At 32.6% G+C, this 26,331-nt stretch overlaps 1 protein-coding gene across 1 annotated transcript; it reads right to left on the bottom strand.

Annotated features, from left to right (window-relative positions):
* Positions 1 to 2,773: 2,773 nt before the first annotated feature.
* LOC140440773 (retinol dehydrogenase 12-like) lies at positions 2,774 to 25,650 on the bottom strand. The gene is made up of 4 exons (XM_072531143.1): positions 25,375 to 25,650; positions 22,111 to 22,434; positions 14,893 to 15,221; positions 2,774 to 3,180 (listed from the first exon to the last, which is right to left on the bottom strand). Exons 1-4 carry the CDS (start codon positions 25,532 to 25,534, stop codon positions 2,974 to 2,976), a joined length of 1,020 nt encoding a protein of 339 aa, XP_072387244.1. The 5' UTR covers positions 25,535 to 25,650; the 3' UTR covers positions 2,774 to 2,973.
* Positions 25,651 to 26,331: the final 681 nt, after the last annotated feature.

The following is a 26,331-nucleotide window of genomic DNA, read 5'->3' as shown; positions in this document are numbered from 1 at the left end:
CACACCTGCCTTTTGTGGAGTAGCCCGTTTGTTTAGACGTCCCATCCTATAGATTTTTATGGTGGATATATGTTTCTGTTGCCAATAGATTCAACGTTCTGAAATCCCAGCATGAGCACCTAGTTGGTAAAAACTATATCCTTTCTACAAGCCCACAAGCGTTTTGATAATTCAGGTTCTACCAATTTTATATTTATGTTGAACAGTAAAGATTATCTATGAACTAAATAACAGTTATGTGATTTTAACATTAATCTTTTAATTACATGAATATCTATATAATAATATAAGTATCTTCTATATAATAGAATGTTTTTATGTGAACGAATCTCAAAATTTGAGATAAAATATGATTGTGGTTTCATATAAGTATTTCTCATTCATAATTTAATACCAATATACAGAATGTTATTTTCTTGCTATATAATCAATATAGCAAATATAATTTTAGTTGCATACAAAACTAGTTGTCACCAACACATTCTTCCAATTACCACTTCGCAAGCTGTACACATGGAAATCCCCTCAAGACAGGCCCGAAAGAATTATTAGGAATCAAATAGACTACATGTTAGTAAATAAAAGATTCCGAAACAGCTTTACATCTGTCAAGACTTATCCTGGAGCAGACTTGGAGACAGACCACGTTCCACTGGTGGGAGTATTTCGAATCAAACTCCAAAAAGTGCAGAAAAGGAAAGCACAATCATACGACCTACGTATGCTGAAAGACCTCGATACGAGGATGAGAGTCCAAGCCACGTTAAACGAGCAAGTGACTGCAATTAGAGACGAATCGAACGAAGAACAAACGATCAAATCTATTACAGAAATAGTGCAAAATGTAAAGGATAAACACTTAAAGGCAGATATATTAATGAAAAAATCATGGATGACAGATGAGATCCTGAAACTAATGGACGAGAGAAGAGAAGCCAAAAATGACCCAGGTAAATATAAAACCATAAATATATTAATAAATCAACTCTGTAGAAATACCAACAGAATGGCTGAAATCTGAGTTTATTGCACTTCCAAAAAAGTATATATATATATATATATATATATATATATATATTTATATATATATATATATATATATATATATATATATATAGCTATAAGCCTCATGAGTCATCTCCTAAAATTGTTCCTAAAGATAATTCATAAGAGAATCTACAGCTGTGTGAAAGTCAAATTTTTCCCAACCAGTTCGGGTTCACAAATGCTGTTGGTACTAGAGAGGCTTTGTTCTCAGTACAAGTCTTATTCCAGAGATGCAGAGACGTCAACTAAGACGTATACGCATGTCTGGTTGATTACGAGAAAGCGTTTGATCGAGTACAGCACGCCAAGATGATGCAAATACTTAAAGAAGCAGGAATGAATAACCAAGATCTGAAAATAATTCGAAATCTTTACTGGAATCAGACAGAAAATCTCAGAGTGAAGGTGAACACACTGACTATGTGAAAATCATGCCTGGAGTGAGATAAGGCTGTATTTTGTCTCCTCTAATCTTCAATCTGTACTCTGAAAGAATATTTATCGAAGCTTTGCACGAAACTAAAAAGGTATTATACTAAACGGTTATTGGCTAGCCACCATAGTATTTGCGGACAACTTAGAAGACCTACCCTACACAAGTTCTTATGAACAAAATCAAGTATTACAGACAATAATAAGGACTCAATATGAACGTTATGAACGTTAAGAAAACAAAGCTTATGATAATTAGCAAGAAAAGGATAACAGAAGGTCAACTCTATGACAATTCTCTGTAGAAAGAGTGACGCACTACAACTATCTCGGCACCATAATAAATGAAGAATGGACCAACAACCAGGAGATTAGAGCACGCATCGGAAAAGCTAGATCCACCTTCAATTGGATGGGGGCCTTCTTCAAGAGTCACAACCTCTTTGATACAAAAGTAAGAATGCTGCGATGCTACGTCTTCTCTGTCCTTTTTTATGGTGTTGAATTGTGGACCTTGAACGAAGATATGTGCAGAAAACTGGAAGCATTTGAGATGTGGCTATATCGGAGAATACTTAAGATCCCCTGGACTGACCGAGTCACAAATGAGGAGGTACTTAGAAGAATGAATAAGAACCGAGAGGTACTGACCACCGTCAAATCTCGAAAGTTACAATTCTTCGGACATATTATGCGAATTGAATCCAGATATGCTCTTCTTCAAGCCATCCTGCAAGGAAAAATATTTGGAAAACAAGGTCCATGAAGAAGAAGAACATCTTGCTTAAAGAACCTCAGAATCTGGTTCAATACAACATCTGTGCAGCTTTTCTGCGCTGCTGCAGATAAGATAAAGATTGGCATGATGATCACCAACATTCGTAACGGATAGGCATATCAAGAAGAAGAATAAGCACTTCTCATTTGTAATGTAATATCTAAATAAAGAATGTTGATTCTTGTGCAATATGATGTAATTTTCCTACAATATTTTAATAACTTTTTCTTTGTTACAAAATAATAAAGGTTAGCTTTGTTAATAGCTTTGTTTTAAATTTTTTATTTTATTTCTCTGTCTGAGCTTTTTTTCTTACGAGGGTAAATTATTAAGAATGACGCCCTTAAATTCATTTTAATTTTAAAGATAATAATAAAAGATTGTATATGAATTTTAAAACAACTACATCCAAAACTCTTTCGACACGAGCGAGGATCCTAGAATAATTATGTATGTAATACTATACAGGGTGCTCTAAGAAAGTTGTACCTTTCGAATCTTTTTGATAAATCAGTATTCGCCTACACATTCAATGAACTTATATTATACTCTGATGAAATTAATTAAAAACAACTTAATAATTCTTATTTTTTGTCCTCTAAAGCCACACTTGTCCAATTCTGCTTAAGGATGTTGGTTATAATTATTTCTATAATAATGTCCAATGTATGGTTTAAATAATATCAAATAATTATTAAAAAATAATGTTTTAATCACTATTTATAAGAATAATCTAGTTTTTCCTCTGGATTCAGTTTCACCATTTCTTCTGACGCCTTCCAGATAGCTTCACAAAATGCTGTATCACAAGCGGCTCTAGGTCGAACGTTATGAAAATATCTACCAACAAAATTTCCTGTTACTTTCTCAAACTCTCTGGCAGTTACTATTTGTACGGCGCCCTGTGAGGTGACTCTTGTTTTCTACAAATAAAATGTTTAATGTACACAAAAACATAAGATATTATATTTAAGCATTCTGATGTGTTTCGTTCGTATATTTGAAAAATAAACATAAAATTTTTGATTAAATATCACTAGATGTAACCTTTAGATAAATAATGTCTCATTACTACGCTTTAAAATACATTAAATACGCGTAAAAAATTGTATTGATTTTTGTGAAGCAAGATATAAATTTGGCAATATTATGTATCTTGTAGAAAATTTAAATATATTTCATGTTGACTGACAAAAATTTTTCCAAATTATTTCCTTTAAATGACCCAATTTTTTTCTTAAAATCAATAGTTTTCGAGATATATGACAAAATGTTGAAAAAAACGTTGCTTCCGCCCATTTTCACCATTAATGAAAATCCACAAAAATATTTCGTAAAAGGGATAGTCTCACTGCTATCCTAGATGATCGCCTTCCTAAGCCTATTTGTCCATTCGGTCCTATTCTTTGCAGCAAGGTTGCGATTTGCCACACCGATTTTCCTGATATCCATATTCACTCCATCGTTCATTTGCTCTGGACAGGTCTCATGCCCACTATACGCCTTTAATTTTTATTGCCGCTACTTCGTAACTTTTACTTTAGTGTAGAGAATATCACATATGAATTAATTGTAGTAAATAAAAATGCAAAGTAAGCAAACCATTTTGCAAAAACAATTAGTATTTTTGGTTATTTAAGGGCCGGTTGTTCGAACGCTAATCAAAAGTTGATTGTAATCAAATATTTAATTACAAGCAAATACGTCACAGTAGCTGTCAAAATTATTATAAATTGCTTATTATTATAAAAACATGAAATTAACATCAGACAGAGTTTAATTATGTTTTATTTAAATTAAAACGCAAAATAATAAACTTAAATAAAATAAATCAGTCAACATAACCTCAAAATGTGACGTATTTGATTTTAATTAAATATTTGAGTTTTGATTAGCGTTCGAACAACCGGCCTTAAGAGTATTGTATAGTGAGAATTAACTTAATTTAAAAAAATATAACATCATTTTGACGAAGGTATTAAGAATGAATGAGAAGGTGTAGTATGACGAGGAAGTAAAGTAATATAAGGTTGAATGATCGAATAAATAAATTTTAATCAAATAAAAGGCAGATATCGAGCATAGTTTTTATTAAATCTTGCTTGGACAAGATTTAATTAAAACGTTACTCGATATCTGCCTTTTATTAGATTAAAATTTATTATTTAATATTTATTTGGATCAAGATGAATAATCCACTTTGCATTATTTAAAAAATTAGAATAAACGTAGACTTCGTTAAGTAGGTGTTAAGACTAAACTACTTAACATTAAAATAATTCACTTTGCTCTCTCTGCTCCCAAATCAGTTACTATACTCCAACATTACCGCACCCACTCCCATTTGGGTATGAATTGGTTCAAACCCTAAACTTCTTTTACTATAGAAGTTCTTAATTTTGTTCTTTTTTGTTACTCCCTTCATATATTTAAGCATTTTCTGTCATCGAATGCCATAGTCTATGGACTAGTGCGCATTTCGATGCGCATCGCCCCGCCTCAAATTTTCCCATTGGCTCTTGACCTGGAAATCCCTATTTATCGCTCGAACGGCACATATAAATATTGGCGATTTTCAGGTCAGCCAGGTCAGTTCCTCACGGGCTCTCCGAGAGTTTAGTACTCTCGGGGCTCTGCTTCCTACATTTATTTTTCATACTCTGTGGCTGAGAGTTATTTTCAACTTTAACTTGGTGTTTTTTATTTCGACAATCCTTTGTCATGTAAGAAAATATCTTGTCTTTCTCAAGACAAGCCATCGGAAGACCACAACCTAATGTACCATTTTCGACGAGAAATTTGTCGTGTAAGAAATATCTTGCCTTTTTCAATGCAAGACACCAAAGATATAAATATTTTCCAAGTCCATAACCCGAAAATGGACTTAAGTAGAGGAGCTCTCGACGTTTACTCCGAAGCCCTCTACAGAGCACCCGGGGATATCAGAAGGTGTATAGACCCTTATTTGTTCCCCCGAGGTGACATTTCAAACCCTTGTCAACACTGTTCCAGTATTTGTTTATAATTCCTTTTAGCATTTTCTACTATCACTACATCATCAGCATATATTAGCATATCATAACGAAGTCACGTTTTTTAACATTTTATCATATATTTATAAATATCAGCGACTGTTATTCTGTAGTTTCCTTAAATTATATATTAATAAGACTAAATACAGATTAAACACAATGCCTTTTCCTGCTTATGGAGAATTGGGCACTCTTCATAGCTAAAAGTGAACGATGGCTGATTGGCTGAACTTCCTCTCTACTTCATGCTCTCTGTTTGACCTCTTTCCATCTCAGGGCATTTTTTGTATGATCTCTTGTTACAGTTCTTCTCCAGCTATTATCCCGTCTTCCTCTTCTTCTTTTTGCATCTGATGGGTACTCTGTCTGTCCGTTATATTGTTTTGGTCTTTCCTTAGTGTATGTTCAATCGATTTTCATTTTCTTCTTCTAATTGTGACTGTTATTTTCTATTGTTTTGTTCTTCTTTATAGTTCTTCATTTTTTATTATATCAGGCCAGTATATTTTTAGGATTTTTCCCAACGATTTATTTATAAAGGTTTGTAATTTTTTGGTAGTTGTTTCTTACTGTCTCCAACTATTAAATAATTTGATTTTGGTTACTTCCTTTAGACATTTAGACATCTAGACAAATGCTGTCTGTGAACTCCAAGCCCCCCAACTAATTGTGCAAGTTTCACCTAATACCTGATTTTTTATCGCTTACTTTTTTATGATCGAATCCGTTGGTATTAGGAATAGCATCCTTATTTAACTCTGTTTGGTATAACTATATATTCTACCATTTCTCCAGCATCAGCCTAACTCTGTATCTCTTGTAAAATAATCTCATCAAATTAATGTATTTCATCGGTAGTTCATATAGTTTAAGAATCTTCCACATTTGCTCTATGTTTATACTATCGAAGGCCTTTTTGAACTCAATAACCATTATATTTATATTATTTTGCCATTTGCTAGCTTGTTCTAAGATGATTCTTAGAGTCGTGAGCGTTTAGCGCAAAAGCCTGCTTGATTGTTTCATCAGTGTCATCAGTGTTATTGCTCACCAATTCAAACAAAAGCAAATAACGCTTCTCTGGTTCCCAGTCCGTTTCTGAACCCAAACTGACTATCATCTATTCCTTCTTCCAGTTTTTTATTTATACGTATTATTTTCAGGAATAATTTGAGAATGTGTCTTAAATAAGTCTACTATAATCAACAACATCGGATACGTTGACGATACAGCTGTTCTTGCAGAAAATTTATAAGATCTCCAAACATTAGTAAATCTAGTCAGTAAATCAAGTTATCGAAGAGGCTTTAAAATTAATATTTCAAAGACAAAGTGCATGGCAGTTGGAAAGATTAATATAGAACGCGTAAACCATTTTAAATACCTCGGCGTCTGGTTAAATGTAAATTGTGACTGATGAAGAGATAATAAATACGATAGAAATATCACGTAAGGCTTTTATCACCTGGAAACCAGTTTTATGTAACAGAAACCTGTCGATACCTATTAGCAAGAAGGTACTGAAGTGTTGTGTGTGGTCTAGCCTATTATATGGTTGTGAGATATGAACATTAAAACCCACAATGCTAAATTAGACTAGGCGGGATCTGTAGAAATTCAGACCATAATGGACATTTTCCATAGGAAGCTATTTTTTGCTGGAATCCCTTCAGGATGTGCCCAATATCGATAATCACGATATGCGTCAGTTGAAAACCCTGTGCTAAATTTTTTATTTAACAAAATCTAAAAACAATTGAAAATGTCTCATGTTTTTGCTCTTATTTTCGTTTATAATTCGGAAAATATTGATCCTAGAGAAAAAATTATAAGAAGTTAAAAGTTTCGTTATTCAATTTTACACAATATTTCGTTAGCTAGAAATTGAAAATTTATTGTTTATTGTTGAAAAAATAGCAATAATTGGAAAAAAAGTACAAAAAAATGAAGTTAATCCTTTAAATGTTTTCGACTTTCTAAACTTGACTTACAAGCTCCATATTCCGCCTAGAAAAACTTTTTAATATGTTTAAAACGTGTGCTAAATTTTGTTAAGATCGGTCGGATAGGTTTTGCATAATAATTTTGCAATCCAGCCAACTGGAAAAAAATCGCAAATTTTCAAATTTATAGTAGGCCCTAAATAAGGCCCTCAGATAGTTGCAATTTTTTTTACGTATAAAAGAAGGCTCAAACTTTCAAACGCTTTTTGTAAAATTCAAATCGGTTAACTAGGAGAGCCTAGAAAATTTTTTAAAGTTTTAAACATTTTTTAGGCTTATAAACAAATTGAATAACTTTACGAGCTTTCAACATATCAATTTCAAAATTTATACACTTAAAGAACATTAAAAGACGTTTCTTTAAAAAAAAAACGATACATTCGGCTTACTGGTTGCCGAGATATTGAAGGTCAAGGTCAGACCTGAAGATTCTTGTCCTTCCAAAAAAAGAAAAATACTTCATTAAGAACATTCATTCGTTAAGAACATTAAAAGACGTTTCTTTAAAAAAAAAACGATACATTCGGCTTACTGGTTGCCGAGATATTGAAGGTCAAGGTCAGACCTGAAGATTCTTGTCTTTCGAAAAAAAGAAAAATACTTAAAAAAAATTATTGAAGATTGAGTCAAAATAAAGTTTATTTATAAAAAAAAAAAAATTTTTCGTTCGCCTTTGTTTTAACAATTTAAATTATTTATTAACAATTTATAAATACATATTTGTTTACTAAATGTAACAATTTACTTCAATGTATAAATTGCAAGCTCAAAAAAAATGCATGAAAAAAAATGCAATTACTTATATAACATACAATTGTTTATTGCAAATTTCCCAATTTTGCAATTAAAAATGGTATTTGAAAATATGATATTTAAAATCCTTGTCGTCCGAGACATCGACTCAAAAAAAAAAGAGGAAAATTGGTTAACAAGAAGCCGAGGTAATGCAATTTTTAGCGCGCGCTATGATTTTGAACTCGCCGATTCACATTTCGAGTGAATGTCCCCCACCACCACCTCTCATGCATTCCGAGCGACATTTTACGCGAAAACGGTTTTTTATTTTTCTTTTTTATGGATGTTACCATAAAGCGCATTACGTAAAACTTTTCATATAAAAAGTACTTGACAAGACGAGGGTATTTGTTTAAAAACGAGCCCTCTATTAGAGATGGGAAAAACCTACCGGTTTTAACCGAAAACCGGTTTTTTTTACTTCGCAATAACCGGTTTTATCGGTTGTTTTTTTGTCCTGGTTATAACCGGTTTTTTATTTTTAAAGTAAAAACCGGTTATTAGGTTTTTACGGTAATTAGGATTAGGTTAGGTATTATTTTGGATCCCAATCATAATTATTATTCTCAAATAATTATTCCAGACAAAACCATAATTCAAATTTTATTTTATTTTATAAATACAGAAGCAAACTGAAAGTGCAAACTTGTAAGCTATTGGATTAAAAAAAAAACGAAAACCGGTTTTTGGAAAAACCGGTTTTTTTGGCCGGTTATAACCACCAGGTTAAACCGTAAGCAAAAAAAAAACGGTATAACCGAAAACCGGTGTTTTGTCAAAAACCGCCATCCCTACCCTCTATCACTTATGGTTACACGGCAAATGTATGCCAACTTTGACTTTCAATATCTCGGCAACTAGTAAGCCGAATGTATCTTTTTTTTTTAAAGAAGCATCTTTTAATGTTCTTTAAGTGTATAAATTTTGAAATTGATATGTTTAAAGCTCGTAAAGTTATTCAATTTGTTTATAAGCCTAAAAAATGCTTAAAACTTTAAAAAAAATTTCTAGACTCTCCTAGTGAACCGATTTGAATTTTACAAAGAGCGTTTGAAAGTTTGAGCCTTCTTTTATGTGTAAAAAAATTTGTATCTATCTGAAAGCCTTATTTAGGGCCTACTATAAATTTGAAAAGTTGCGATTTTTTTTTTTTTCAGTAGGCTGGGTTGCAATATTATTATTCAAAACCTATCCGACCGATCTTAACAAAATTTAGCGTACGTTTTAAACATATTAAAAGGTTTTTCTAGGCGGAATATTTAGCTTGTAGGTCAAGTTTAGAAAGTCGAAAACATTTAAAGGATTAACTTCATTTTTTTGTACTTTTTTTCCAATTATTGCTATTTTTTCAACAATAAACATTAAATTTTCAATTTCTAGCTAACAAAATATTGTGTAAAATTTAATAACGAAACTTTTAACTTTATATAATTTTTTCTCTAGGATCAATATTTTCCGAATTATAAACGAAAATAGGAGCAAAAAATGAGAAATTTTCAATTTTTTTCAGATTTTGTTAAATAAAAAATTTAGCACAGGGTTTGCGACTGGCGCATATCAGGATTATCGATATTGGGCACATCTTGAAATGATTCCAGCAAAAAAATAGCTTCCTATGGAAAATGTCCAATCCAAAACAGATCCCGCCTAGACTAAATGGACCAGCACAATAACAAATTAGAAGCAAGCTTGTTCACAAACATCATAAATAGAAAAAATGCAGAATACTTCGGCCATATAATTAGAGGACCCAAATACCATTTACTTCGCCTTATAATACAAGGAAAAGTGGAAGGAATGAGATGAATTGGTCGAAAGAAACTTTCATGGCTGCGTAATATTAGTCAATGGTGTGGTACCACAGTAGAAAAATTATTTTTCGCAGCAGCTGATAGAGAAACGGTTTCAGGAAATTTTAAACATGATGATGACTAACGTCTGAATACGGATACGGTCCATAAAGAAGAAAACGAAGGTTTCGACTACTTTTGTATCGATTCTATTTAATCGACTGTATTTGGAAAATATGCAAAATATAAATGATGAATGAACATAATAGTTATAGCGACGATTCAGTTTTCGAAACATGGCAACTAACATTTAACACTGCCATTTCTCAAATTTGGAAAAAAAAAGAAAAAATAGATAAATTAATAGGAGAATAAAACGTTTGTGAAGATCTAAATGCCAATAATCTTATTATCATTTATTATCTGAATGAGGATAGCGACGATAATAATTATGACTTTAAATCTTCATTTTGATTATAATGAAAGGTTAATGTTTTTATATGTTCATTACAGAAACAATTTTAAATTTGGATATTATTTTCTCGTTATACTGTATTTCTTAATGTATCACATCACGCATATGTTCATTATTAGCTAAATAAACAATACTATTAAAATTTCCTAACAGGTCGATTTTTCATTTAAAGTTACTGTTTTATAAAATGAGGGATCTAATGCAAAACTGACATTCTCCAATTTCGTCGATTTTAACAAAATGCAAAAAACTCGAAAAATAACTTAAAAACTTATTTTTTAATATTGTTCTGATGCTATTTTCTTGTGACATGTTAGATTAATTACTATTTAAATGGAAACAAGCCACAATTAAAGGTTAAAGTACGTTTATTGACGTTTCAATTTCCACTTCGGAAATCGTTCTCAAAATACAAACATTAGTCAATTTACTAATGTTTGTATTTTGAGAACGATTTCCAAAGTGGAAATTAAAATATCAATAAACGTACTTTAAACTTTAATTGTGGCTTATTTTCATTTAAATAGTAATTAAAACTTATTTTGTTAGATTTATTTGCACATTTGTTTTACTAAGCCTATTATAAATGAGAATTAAGTGATGGCAAATATATATTTTACATTTTGGATAATGTGAGTTTTGAATTTGGACATATACATTCTACAATTTGATTTTTAGTCGAATAGTTTAATTTTGGATCCAATGACGTTGGCAAATGTGAGTTTTGCTTCTTATTCGATTGCTTAAGAAACTGATTTTCTACCACCTAAACTACGTCTAGGTTCGGGTTTTCGGATTTTCTATTGCAATTAAAATAAAAAATATTGATTGATAAAAACATATATTCACCATTTCAATAAAAATTTCAGGGTTTCAGTTGATTCATCCGTTTCCCCTGTTTCGCAACGGACACGGCAGTCATCGATTTGCTTCTTTGCGGTAGATTGATTCTTCTTGGATGAGAATTATTAGATTTAGTCTTGTTAGACATGTTTGCATGGTTTTATACTAAGACACGAAACCACCTGTCGACTTAATGATATTTTAAAGAGTACTCTTACAACTCATGTTAACTAAATCGCTTTAGAGTATTCCAAAGTTAAATTACATATTTAATAAAATTGTATTTTTAATGTGGCCCTTACAGTCATATATAGAAGGATAATCGTTACGAAACAGGACAAATCAACAACTGATGTTAAATAATAAAATACGCCTGAGGACTTGCCAATTCGTTGCATTGATTTTCTGTCCATATTATAAAGGATGTGTCGTTTCGGGACCTAATTTTTATTGTAAGTGACCAACAACAACTCAGAAATTATTTAAATAGTTCTAAATTTCTAAATTTTCTAAATCTAGTTTAAATTTAAATAGTATATAATTGTTTTAATAAGTGGCTTGATAAGAAATGTTTGATAGTGGCTGGTTCTTCTCTAAATCAAATGACAGAATCAGTAAAGCATCTTTATGTTTTTTAACAAGTGATAGAAGAATTGTGCCCTCAACTTATGAACTTTTTTTAATCATTAAACTATTTTTCCTCAATTTCATAAAATTCCCCCGCTGTGTAGTATACATCTACAGCGTTTTAGTGTTTAATTCGTTAGGAATATATTTCTTGCATCCATTATTCAAATAATAATGGGTTTCACGGTTTCGTTGTTGATTTTAATCTATTTTTGTACGTTTGTCTGTTTTGTCACATATTATGACCTTAGTGTTACTTTCGTTAATCCTAACGTAACGTTTTTTAGATTTATCGCCCTACATTTGGAAGTTTCTCTTGAGTGCGCCCCCGTCTCTTCCAAATACATCGAGATCATCTACAAATGTGTATTACGCTATCTGTATAATTTCCAAGTTTCTATGTATAACAAGTATTTTTAATGTTTCTCTTCTGGTTTCCTTCATTACATCATTTAATACAATATGAAATACAATGGGGCCTAGTATACCTCTTTGTCGTAAGGCATCATTGATTATAAACTCGTCAGATTCCATATTATCTGTTCTTACTCTGTTTTTGTGTTTTTGTATAGGTTCATATTAGCTTTTCTTAGTTTTCTGTTTACTCCCCTGACTTTTGTAAGTTTCTATCCGCGAGGTTCTGTCAAATGCTTTTTCCAGGTCTATAAAGGCTTGGTATAGTTCCATGCTTGTATTTCGTGCACTTTTTATTTGCTGCGTAAGTGTGGAAATATGGTCAAGGATGCTTCTTCCCTTCCTGAATCTGCTCTGTGACTGCTCCAGTGTATGGTCCACTTTTTGTAGTAGTGTTGAATAAGATTCAAAAACGTGTTTTTTACGTTTTTGGTCGGGTCGTGGCTATAAATAAATACCTTTTCAAACAGCCCCTCAATAAACTTAACTGCAGCCCGCAATAAACTTCTTTGCAATGAATAAATACAACTGTTTCACATCTTTAGAAAATATGATAGAATGATACTGGACCATTTAAAGCAGTTAAAAATGACAGAGTTCTTAAAATTGCAGAAGCAATAGTTTATGTTATCCTTGAAAATACGCTTTATACATTATGTAGTTGGAAACAAATATAAGTACAGATTTTTTGTTTTAACGTATATCATTGATAATAAAAGTAAACAACTCTTTTATGTTTTAATATATTTCATTGACAATAAAAGTAAATAACTTTTTTTCAAAAACGCCATTCAAACAATATTTATTAGCATCTTATATTGCTCCGAATGGCTTCACTATAGGAAATTAATGGTGTAGAAAACTACAGATTCATATGTATGCACAGTATTATTATTGTCTGATGTAACGAGATCCGCTTATAACGAGGTAATTAGTCTGCCATTTCAGTTCTCGTTATAGAGGGAGTCTACTGTATTTTGGAAGGGATACTCAGGAGGATTATACCTCTATATTTGCTTCAGTCTCTGCATCTCTCATTTCATGCTTTACTGAAAACTTTTCTGACCATTGCATTTCCATTTTCTCCCCTATTTTTTAGCATTTCCGCATCTTATCATAGCCAGCGCCTTTCTTTTTTAAACGTATATTATTTCTCTTACTTTATCTGTTGGTATTTCGTTTTGATTTTGGTGCTCATGTACATTTTCTTCAGTGTTGTCTAATTTATTATTGGAGTCTTCTTGGGTAAAGAAGTTTTCAAAATATTCTCTCCATCTGTTCATAGTACTTTCGTCCTCGCAGAGGATGTGGCCATCTTTATTTTTAATTTGTTTTGGTGTTTGTTGTCTCTTCTCTATTTTTAGACTTCTCAGGGTTTTGTAAAATAATTTTTGATTGGTGTGGCAATCTCTCTCCATTTTATTACCAAAATCCTCCCAGTTCTTCTTTTTTGCTTCGATCGCCATCTTTTACTTTTGTCATCTGCTGTCTACGCATTACCCCATAAATTCGTGTTCTGCTTGTTTTTTCTAATTCTAGCTATTCCGCAGATTTGTTTACTGCTTATTTCCCCATATGTAGGAGTACTTCTTTAAGTTTGTGCCAAATTTCATCTAGGTCGTAATTCTGATTTAAGTGCTTTTGTAAAATATTGTTTACACAGTTTTTGTATTTATGTGCTAGCTTGTATGACTTAATAAATGCGTTAGTGAGGTTTCTTAGGGTTTTGTCTCTTTTCCTCGGTTTCTTTTGTGTTCCTGTGCCTCGGGCTAATACCAGGTAATGGGCGCTTTATATTTCTGTTCTTCTTCGTACCCTAACATTATTAATACATTGTCTTTGGGGTCTGTTCGCCAATACATAGTCAATAATGGATCTTTCAACTCTACTTTTAACATCTCTGGTATATTTCTGCACATCTTTGTGTTGGAAAAACGAATTCATAATTATTCTCTCAGGTCATTCTTTCTACAAAAGTCTATAATGCGTTTCTATTATTGTTTATTATTAGTTCTCCATGTTGTCCTTGTACATCCACGGAATCTTTGTCATTTACGCCTACTCTACCATTAAGATCTAAAATTATTATTGGGTTACCTTCTGTGCTATCTATAATCTCTGTCGCCTTTTCCCAAAAAATGCCTTGGTGTTTACTCTTTTCATATCATTTTATTCATATATGTATAACAAAGATATTGACTTCGGTTTCTTCACATCGGTTGTCATACTTATTATCAAGATCCATTCGGTGATACATTCCCAATCCTTAATTCCAATTGGAGTATTCCACTGAGGATTAACATATGCATCGGGCAATGTTTCTGTTACCATACCATCAATATATCTATGGCTTTGGTCGTCATGTGCTACATCATACTAGAATGCAGAATTTTTATTATTCTTATAAATAAGTAACCATTCGCACCTACCAAAAGTATCAGCGTTATTATTTTATTCTACATGTGCCGTATCGATAAAATGTCTAATAAATATCTTCTGCTGTTGATTAACTCCAATTTAAATCTTAATCAAGTCTAAAATTTTTATCTTTTTAAATGAGGGTTATTATTTCGAATGCTGAAAAGTGAAACACTCGTGAGAATCTCTCTAAAAACTGTCAGAATATTGTTTTGAAAATAAACGTAATAACACTTACCACACCAAATTTTGCGTATAGGTATATTGTGGAATAAAATAGCAAAACATCGAATAAACTCCTTACATCCTTTTCAGCCTTATTAAATATCTCTGTTTTAACTATTCCAGGCTGGTAACTGTTACAAGTAATATTCCATCGTTTAAGTTTAACTGCAAATATGTCTGCGGTTATTATATTACAGAATTTGGAATTAGGGTAGTCAAAGATTCTAAACGTAGAATTCTGAATTTTAAAATCGCTTATTGATCTCCTTGTCATCGTGTGAAAATAAGACAAAAATGATCCTGTGAAAATTACTCTAGCACCTTCAGACTTTTTCAAAAGATCTAAAATGAAAAGAAAGATGTATTTTTATTTTATTGTGAACCATAATAATAATTTAACAGTTTAATAACAGTTTATTAGGGCTGCAGTCAGAAGGTTTGGCCTTCTGACTGCAGCCAAAGAAACACTCTTTTGACTTTTGGTCTAGCTTTCGGAATTGTTTTATTCCTTCTAAAAGACATAGTCGTTGAGATTATTTATATAAAGCTATGACACTTAACATTAATAACACACGTATAAAATATAACATATAAAATAATGAACAAAATACATTTTAAAAACACACCATTAAAAGATGTCACAAACAAAATTTTTACTATCATAACTAAATTTTAAAATGTATTTTGTTCATTATTTTATGTTATATTTCATATGTGTGTTATTAATGTTGAGTGTCATAGCTTTAAATAATCTCAACGACTATGTCTTCAAGAAGGAATAAAACAATTTCGAAAGCTAGACCAAAAGTCAAAAGAGTGTTTCTGTAACATCCCTGCCAAACCATCTGAATGCAGCCCTAATAAACTGTTGTTTGTTTATATCGACAGTCAATAATATCCAGTATTTCTTGTATATATATACATATATATATATATATATATATATATATATATATATATATATATATATATATATATATATATATATATATATATATTATTGTGATTCGGAAATATACCTGTTTTTTATGCAGCAAAGAATAAAATTGGCAAGATAGTAATAGATAAGAGATTAGGTAGAATTAAATGTTGTAGGAATAGAAAAAGGTCATTTCAAAAGGACATAGCCGGATAAGAATGTCAAAATTGTCCCCTGCGGAAACTTAACTCCAAATTTTGGGGTATTATTTGGCATCACAAACTATGAAAATTCACCAAATTTTAGCACAAAATATTGACACATAACCTCAAAATTCTATAAAACGTCAAAAATCGTTTTTGGCAATAACTCACTCAATTTTTTACCAAATAGATTTCTTTTATTGTACAGTTTCGTTTAGTTTTAGTTTTTGATTTTAGTTTTAAAACCAGTCTTCGGACAGACTCCAGTCTATATAGCAGTAAGAAGTAAATCTTCATTTTAAATTGCTGGTAACAATAAATACAAATAAATAAAGTGTTTAAAATTTTCTGCTTCTTCTTGACAGCGTGGTCATAAGTACTAATAATTTATTGTGGTACTGTTTGCATTTGTTTTAACATCAATTCATTTTAGAAAATCGTATAAGAAAAAAAAATATAGAAAAAACAAAAACAAATACAGTGGTACCTCGACATACGAGTGTAATTCCTTCCGTAATCTTGCTCGTATGTCAAAGCAATTTTCCCCATTGAAATTAACTGAAATGTCATTAATCCGTTCCAGTCCCCAAAAAAACACGTTAGTTGTTTTTTTGGAGGCTGGAAGACAAAAACACAAAAAACAAGTGTTTTTAAATAAGATGTATTTAAAATGTAATAAGAAAAATGTATTTAAAAGAAGTAACATTCATTTATAAGTAACAAAGAATACATACATATTCTGTAAAAACATAAGAAAAAGCGAAGTGCTTTCGAAAGCGCTTAATTTTCGTTAGTGGTCTTCGCTTTTTTCGTCACTCTTTGCTCATTTTCATCTGCTCGTTTAAAAAAACTATCCAAGGAGGTTTGTTTCTTCCTCCCTTTCACAATATTGCGGAAATGTGTTAGGCAAATTTTGTTGAACAACGCCGATGCACGACCAGTGGCAACTTTTTCGGGGTGATTTTTATCCACGAAGTTAGGAACTTTCTCCCATATTTCCAGGATCTCTTGTAGATACAACGTCTTCCAATTCTGACTCCTCTTCAAAACTAATTTTTCCTTGAACTACCGCATGCCGGTGCGAATGTAGTTCGTCTAACTCCTCGGGTTGTCAGCTCCTGAGACTGTTCCTCGGCAAGTTCGTTCACATCTCTTTCATCCACCTCCAGACCCATGGATTTTCCAAGAGAAACAATCTCATCTACCACTGACACTTCGAGTTCCAGTCCTTCGCATGCCCTTTCATCTACAGCCTCAAGCCACAGCTTCTTTCATGCGGAGGTTAAGGTCCTTGTTGTAACACCTAGCCAGGCCTGCTCAATAATTCTTAGGCATATTACTATGTTAAAGTGGTCCTTCCAGAACTCTCGAAGGGTAAGGTTTGTGTTCTCCACCACCTCAAAGAAGCGCCGAAAAATGTGCTTGGTATACAACTTCTTAAAATTAGAAATCACTTGCTGATCCATGGGCTGCAAGAGCGGCGTATAAGTGGTGTTGGCTGGTAGGTAGAGAATCTTTATAAACTTGAACTCTTGGAGTAAATCATCTTCGAGATGTGGTGGGTGAGAAGGAGCATTATCGAGGACAAGAAGGATTTGCATGGGAAGGTTGTTTTGCTGTAGATATTGTAGATATTTTTTAACAGAAGAGGCAAACACAGGTTTATCCACTCCACAAAGAATTTCCTGGTGACCCACGCCTTTGGATTTGCCTTCCACATAAATGGCAGTTTTTCTTTTAAAATCCTATGTGACTTAAAGGCTCTGGGATTTTCTGAATGGTATACTAGAAGAGGTTTGATTTTACAGTCGCAACTCGCATTGGCGCAAAGTAGTAGAGATAATCTATCTTTCATAGGTTTGTAACCAGGCATCGTCTTTTCCTTTGATGTTATGTAAGTCCTATGTGCCATCTTTTACCAGAAAAGCCCTATCTCATCACAGTTGAAGACTTACTGAGGATGTGTCCTTTGGCTTCTATCAGTTCGGAAAACGTTTTGATGTAAACCTGCTCTGTAAACCTCAGCTGCTTTCACATCCGAACTTGCTGCCTCACCATACCTGACGACGGTGTGAATGCCTGTCCATTTTCTAAAGTTATTAAACCAGCCCCGACTGGCTTTAAACGAGTCTTCCGATTCATCATTTGTGGAAGTGTGTGGGATCTGCTTTAGCAAATCTTCGTAAACCGCTCGTGCCTCCTCACATATGATGCTTTGTATTAAGGTTCCTTCGTCAGGGGCTGCATCTCTGTCACCCACACCATTAGTAGTTTCTCCATCTTTTCATGGAGGGAAGTCCAAGCTGAGAAATTATTGTAACGCCTTAGCTGGCATTATACCATTTATCAACTCCTTCCGTTCAAGCACAGTACATATCATTGATGTGGTACGTCCGTACATCCTGGCGAAGTCAGTTACTCGTACACCTTGCTCATGTTTTTTAATGATTTCACGTTTTAGTTCAATAGACATCATCTTCTTCTTCGAACCCATGGTTGTAAAAATAAATGTAATATTGTAATAATGTACAAAAAGCACAAAACGCGAACCCAACTTATCAACAATACTTCGAAAATGATGGAAACAAACAAAGCAGACAGACTGAGGTATATAGTAAAAATTTACACAGTGTAAATTACACCGACATCGAGAGTGCAATATGGTTAGTATTAGAAATCGAATTTTTGTCGGATTTAACTTCCAATGACCATTTAATTTGTCGGTCCAAGTAATAGTCACGTACAGACCCATAAATTGATCTTTATCGCGAGGCCAGTAAAACTACGTTTTATTTATAAAGCAAATTAGAAATAGTCAAATAAGAGGTATGCATTTGAATAAAAAACGATTCCTCGTATCTCAAATCTTGCTCTCATCTCAAACCAAAATATCGTTCGCTCCGGCTACTCGTATCTCAAAACACTCGAATATTAGTGCGCTTGTATATCGAGGTACCACTGTACTTTTCTAGTCTAAATGTTGTCTGTATAATGAAATAAGAGTAAAACATAACGTGTCGATAACGCACTAACATGAAAAAGTAGAAAAACTAAAAGGAATAAATGTATCAAAAACTATATTGTTATTGAACATGTTTATTATTTTGTTAGTTAAGATAAACTCAACTGTAGTTTTTAATTCATATCAGTTTGAACAACTGTCAGAAACGTCATCAACGCTAAAAGAGTTTAACTTAATTTTTGAGTTATTTTGATTACCGAATACTACTGCCTCGGAACTAAAACACTTTAGCGAAAAATCGAAAATATTGTATAATTGTATGAGTCGAAACGATGATCTCCATACGATAAAATATATTTCAGACTTTAAATATCATTAAAAAATCAAAAAAATGGCAAATTTAACCTCAACAATAACTCTGAACAAAAATGAACACATACGCACCACACCAAAGTCTTGAGTAAACTGTCTGGAAACTGGAAAGTTTAACTAAGAAACTTACCTAAGTCCACGATACTCTAAAAAATGACAAGATACGATCTTACCGTAGCGCAAAATCGGTCGCGTGCGCGCATGCCGTAATTGAAGAGTAGAATTTGAATTATTGTTAAAGTTAAATGGGATTTGTAGGCATGAAGCTATTTTCTTGTGGCATTTTAAAGTAATTGTTATTTTAATGGGAATAAGCCACAATTGTAAAGGTAAAAGTTAAACGAGGAGTCCGACAAGGCGATATAATTTCACCTAAACTGTTTACCTTGACCCTCGAAGTTATAATAAAATCAACAGATTGGGAAAACAGAGGAATATGTATTAACGGAAAGTACCTAAATCACCTTAAATATGCGGATGATATACTCCTGATCTCCTCGGAACGACAAGAACTAGAATTAATGCTGAATTAACTCCATGAAAAATCACTGCAACAAGGCCTAAAAATTAACTTCAACAAAACAAAAGTAATGACAAACACGGAAGACCAAGAGGCAATAAAAATACAAACAGAAAAAATAGAACAGGTAAATGAGTATATCTATCTAGGACAAGCAATCAGAGCTAACAGAGAAAATCAAACAGCCGAAATATCGAGACGAGTAAGAATGGGATGGGCAGCGTTCAGCAAACTTTCCTACGTTCTAAAAAATGAAACAATCCCTCTATACTTACGAAGCAAGGTATATAACTCCTGTATAATACCGGTGCTCACCTACGGAGCACAGACATGGACATTTACACAGGCCAATTTGGATAGGATAAGGAAGGCACAAAGAGCGATGGAGAGACAAATGTTGGGTATATCACTTAAAGATAAAAAACGTAACCAGTTGATCGGAACCAGAACAAAGACAGTAGACGCGATAGAACAAGCAGCAAAACTGAAATGGAAATGGGCTGGACACAATGAACGTCTCCAAGACGGACGATGGAACAATGCCATCGGTAAGTGGCGTCCATACAATGCAAAGAGATCAAGAGGCAGACCACAGATGAGGTGGAAAGATGACATCAGGAAACAAGGAGGTCCCACATGGCAGAGAACAGCTCAAGATAGGGAAAGATGGAGAGAACTGGGGGATATCTACATCCAAGGTTAAAATAAGTTTATTGACGTTTCAACCTCCACTTCTGAACTCGTTCTCAAAATACAAGCAATAAATTAAACAAATTTTGTTTTTTGTTACTTGGTGCAAAATTCTTCTAATGATTTAATTTTATCTTACTCATGTATATTGACAATTCAGACATATATTACATTCAGACATTTTAAAGTAGACGACTTTAAAATGTTATAATGTTATTGCCAATATTGCTGAGTTGCATTCCTGGGACGACTTTATTGTAAGATAGTTCATTCGATTATCTGAAATTAAGTTTGACTTGAGAATATCCGTCAGAAAAAAATCATAGCATGTAATTCGTCTTTAAAAACACAACCCATATGCCATGATAACAGTAAAATTCTCCTGTTAGTGATTCCATAGTAAATTATGAGGAAAAACCAGGAAAAAACCTCATAATACTATCCCGACATTGTAAGTTTTTACTGTTACATTTAGTTTACTCTCAATAAACACCAAATTCTGATTTTATACGTTTGTTATTTAAAAAACATAAATAATATATCCTCGATATGTTACTGACTTACTAATAGTGGTATTTTCCTTTTGTTATTTTTTTTAAAAGATGAAGTTATTAGCTAAAAACATTCAGTAAAAATTAAGAAACACAAAATCCAACACAACGAAAACAAGTTATGATGATACCTACGTTGTTTCCTTCTCTTATATCTGCCACCACTGTTTTTTAACATTTCTCTCCACTAATCTAACCTTACGTAATTTTTACAGGGTTCCTCTAATCTGTTTCCTAAAAGGGAAGGTACTGAATACTTTTTCAAAATTTTTCTACACTTGCTGGCATTTTTTGATAATTGTGTCACGAAATCTCTTTTAAAATCATTACTAGTAAAATTTATAGAACACATTCTTGCAGTGAGCACATTGAATTTGTCAGAGCGGCGACAAAAATGAATCAATTTCTTACATAAAACTTTATCTTTGGGAAACCGAAAAAATCTATAAATTTTACCAGCTAAATCTTTATTTTGATTATAGTTATCACAATTGAAAACAGCACACCTCATTTTTAGACTTTTTAGTAAGATATATCTGCCTTTTACACAAATAAAACATAAAATAAACTTAGCTAACAATCGCGAACCATTCAAACTAAACGGACATTACGAACTTTCAACTCTCCACTTACGTCACGACTTCTATCCCCGAATCTCCCCTCTCTTCAGTATGCGCAATACCTTATCTTGTTAGTCATAGTATCATCAAAGAATATAGACGCTTAGCGTCTATATTCTTTGGTATCATGCCTGAGTCTTAGAAGCTGGTATATCACATGCTCTGTATAAGAACGCATGCGCGGTTTTCCGGCAAGTGGGAGACACTGGTATCCCACGTGAGTACTGTAGGGTTAATTCTGACAGGCAATTTAAAAAAAATTAAGAACCTTCGCATTTATGAAGTCCACTTTTAATTTATTTCTGAATAAAGGGTTAAGAAATATCAGTATAAATGATAAGAATAACAACATGCATTATGAAAATCCAAGATAAATATTAAACATTGTTCTTACCCACAAGTAGATGAGTTAGCAGAAACGCGCTAAAGTGGTTAACCTGCATTGTTTCATTCAACCCGTCTTCTGTTGGAATTTCTAAACATTGTGGAATCCCAGCGTTATTAATTAATATGTCTAATTTTGATTCCGACTTTTGTAACCTGCTTGCAAGTAGACGTACTGATTTAAAGGAGCTCATATTAACATGTTCCAGTACTATATTCGGGTTATTGGTTTCCCATATAATTTGTTTTCTCAGCTTTTCATCTATTGTTCTGCTAGCTATGATAACTTTGCAGCCCCTGGAGGCCAGTTGCAAAACTATGTCATATCCTATGCCTAAAAACAAAACGTACCTATGTAAGTTACCTTGTCGATAAAAAAAAACAGATACAAAGTATTTAAGTATTTTTGACGCATTTTAGGTTAATGATAGTGGATTGGAGTGGATCGAAACAAAGTGATAGCAAAATAATTATAGTTTCATGAAGCAAAAATATCTGCCAACAGTATGTCAAAATAATTTAATAAAGGTCTAATTTAGGTCCTTTCTCACTTCGGAAAGAATTATTCACCTACAAATATCAAGGAAAAGTCACCGAAACTACTATTCCATTGCCTCACCAAAACGAAATTTTTAAATAATATGGCGTGTTCTGTGGGACTAGAAACCCCATATTTTTATAGTGATGACAACTTTAGCATGGTTCTGATTAATATTCGTTCTATAAGATATAAAACAGATGAATTATTTTTGTTTCTAGAGGAATTAGGATTTTCCCCGATAATTGCGTTTACCGAGCACTGGCTTGAAGTCAATGATCCTTGTTTTGTTGAAAAGTATATCACAATTTTTAGGTATGATGATCCAAGTTCAGCTCATGGTGGCACCCTAATTCTTTCTACAAATAATGACTTCTCTCCTATAACAAAATATGACTTTCTGTTGAATGAATCCTTTTTGGAGTTCTCACTGGTTTATAACAAGAATCTTAATACACGGAACATTTTTTTTGTTAGAACCTGTTAAATTTGTTAGACGACCTGTTGCTTGTGCTACCCAATTATCCTTGGTCAATATATTTGAATCGTATGCTTTCACAATGCACGTTAATTCTCCTACAAGAATTACTAAAACAACATCTACCATAATTGATTATATTGTCTCAGATTTCTCACCCCTTGATGTACACTCTACAATTATTAATGCAAGACTATCTGATCATGAAGCAGTATGTACCAAGTTTAATACTCTTAACAAGCAATCCATGAAATCACAAGTTTAGGTAGGATTTTTTCGGCTCATAACTTTCGTAAATTCCAAAAATTGTGCTTGACTTCTGGGTGGCACTTTCCCTCTGTGAACGTGGACTCTAATTTTAGTGATTTTTAGATAGGCTTGTTTGTATTTTCAATAAGGCATTTCCTTTAATTACAATTAAGTCAAAACATCACAAACCCTAGACTACAAGGGTATTCGCATATCAGCTAAGAATATGCGTTCACTTCTGTGCATCAAGAAATTTACTACCAACGTCTTTGTCACTGAATATATCTCCAAGTACAGAGGAACATATCTAAAACTTATCAAAACAGCCAAAAAATATACTATCAAAATCATCTGGGAAGCTCTAAAAATGTTGCAAGAGAAACTTGGTCCATAATAAACGATCTTGGAAATAAAACTAACATAGCTCATACATTTTCTGGTCTAAACCCTGAAAATCTAAATGAATACTTCGTTAATGTGAGTAAAAATATAACCTCCACTATTTTGCCACAACAAAATCCTATGTCCTATCTCCCCAATTCAAAAAAGATCTCGAATTCATTCTTTATACGACCAGTAGATAAATCTGAACTGATCCAAACAATCAGTAGTATCAAAAGCAAATCTTCCTGTAGTACTGAAGGACTATCCATAAAAATTTTCTCAAATATCCCAAAAAATGTATTGGAAGTCCTGGCACCCTTTTCAGATTGCCTAAGGACAGCCATTATTATTCCTTTCCATAAGGGTGGTGAAAAATCTAATGTCTGCAACTATAGACCTATCGCCCTACTACCGGTCCTATCCAAAATTATTGAGAGGCGTATAAAAGCCTGACTTATGTCCTTTCTCTTTTGTATCACAAAGTCAGTTCGGCTTTTTATCTTATAAATGTACCAGCGATGTTATGTTTTCTGTACTACATGAGGTCTATCAAGCACTAAACAATAATCTTTATACTGCCACTGTCTTTTGTGACTAAGCCAAAGCTTTTGATTGGGTAAATCACGAGATTTTGATAAAAAAACTAAATTTCTACGGAATTCGAGGTATTTCTTTAAATTGGTCCAATCTTACTTGAGGAATAGGAAACAACTGAGCAAATTATACTGACTCTAGTCACAAAAGCATTGTATGTGAAGTACCACAAAGTTCAGTACTGGGTCCTCTAGTTTTCCTTATCTTTACAAATGACATCACTAACTTAAAAATCGATGGAAAAATTTTCCTTTTTGCTGATGATACCAGTATTACCTGGAAGAACTCTAGTATTGCAACTCTTCATGCAATTATAACTTCTGATCGATTTAAAATAAAAACCTGTTCCGACTCTAATTTACTTTATTTTAACGTGGATAAGACAGTACCATTATCCTATAAAGGAGCTCTTCAACCCTTGCTTTTTAATAACAGTTAGATCGGTATGGTCGATTCTGTAAAATTTCTTGGTATTTTTATAGACAGCAACCTTAAATGGTCCCTTCATATCGATTTGTTAAGTAAGAAACTAGCCTCATCCTGCTATGCAATAAGATCTGTTTCGAAGCAAATCAATTTAGTATCTTCCAAAATAACACATTTTTCTTTGTTCGAGTCTTATCTTCGATATGTACTGGTATCGTGTGGCCAATCTGAAATCGTACTGGTATCGTGTTCTCTAGAAATACAAGAACCGTCAAACGGCACTGAGGTCTCAATCTACGTACTCTTCAGTGTCGAGTGACTAGTCAATAGTTCACCAGTATATAAAATTTTATATTGGAATATTGCGAAATTATTAATATTAATAATTATTGTTAGAATTAACACTGACCGACAATAAAACGATATACATTTTAAATTAAGAATATTTTGAGAAAGAATAAACCTGGTAAAACCCATATCAATCCTGTTATTTCAATTCTTATTAGTAAAAATATAACGGTTTAGAGCAGTAACAAATAAGATAAGGAAGAATAGCTTTTAGAGATTTTTTAAAGAATCGTACGATAAAAAAAAATAAAACCTACCTTTACTTCCACCTGTAACTAATGCCGTTTTTCCTACTAAACAAACATCACTAGTACAAGCAACATATTCAAAGTGTACATATAACCACAACAGAATTACAAAAAGTACTACAATACTGACTATACAACCCAATATTGAAAGAAGCACTAATAACAACATCTTCCAAACAGAAACTGATTTATCGAAAGAATCTTGTTTGGTTGATGTTGTCAAAGACGGAACTTTCACGGCCAATTTTTAAATATACATATATATCGAAGTGTTGTAGCGGTATTATTTTTAATGCTATAATTTTGATACTATCAGAGTTGGGAACGTTCAGTGTTTTGAAAAGGGTTATCAGTTATGTAAAATACTGATATAAACACGATAAAGCGTTGTTATGTTAAAGATGCATTTTTTTTTGTCTTTTGTTAATAATTTCACTGTGTATTGATAAATTCTTATCAATTCTTTATTTTTTATTTGACTCTCAACAGTAGGTATACTGCAACATTATACTGTTGCATTTTCTGAAGCTATCATTGCTTTGCAAGTGAAACTTCAGGTCACAATAATTTTACAAATGACGCAATACGGAATGGTTTGATCTTATATATAGATGTTATATATTGATATATGCAGATAGAAGATAACCAAATCACAAAACCTTTTCAAATTTATTTTATCTTTTAAGTGAAACGGTTCATTTCGCTCTAAAAATCGAAGTGGTCGACCTAAAAGGTCACAGTTAATCAAGAAAGATGAAAATCATAAAGTAATTTTAAGTGAACTATCAGCAGCAACAGGAGGAAATCAGTGGTCTTCTTCTTCGCATGCCATATCAGAATTATCCAACGTTGGCCATCACCATTGCGAAGGCTTCTCGATCTTCTGCAATATGGAATAAATGTCCTGTATTTGATATCTGAGTCCATTCAAGAATGTTTTTAGGGCTCTACTGTCCTCTATTTTGC

Source organism: Diabrotica undecimpunctata, chromosome 1, assembly GCF_040954645.1.
Source record: "Diabrotica undecimpunctata isolate CICGRU chromosome 1, icDiaUnde3, whole genome shotgun sequence".
In the NCBI taxonomy this organism is placed as follows: Eukaryota; Metazoa; Arthropoda; class Insecta; order Coleoptera; family Chrysomelidae; genus Diabrotica; species Diabrotica undecimpunctata.
This window is presented reverse-complemented; position numbering and strand designations above follow the sequence as displayed.

What these genes read in the sequence shown, in the direction of transcription:
- LOC140440773 (XM_072531143.1), bottom strand. Translation starts at nt 25,534, where the DNA reads ATGTTGTTATTAGTGCTTCTTTCAATATTGGGTTGTATAGTCAGTATT. An exon ending in AGTTACAGGTGGAAGTAAAG is followed by an intron (nt 22,435 to 25,374) that starts GTAGGTTTTATT and finishes TTTTGTTTTTAG; the next exon opens with GCATAGGATATGACATAGTT. An exon ending in GCTAACTCATCTACTTGTGG is followed by an intron (nt 15,222 to 22,110) that starts GTAAGAACAATG and finishes TTTTCATTTTAG; the next exon opens with ATCTTTTGAAAAAGTCTGAA.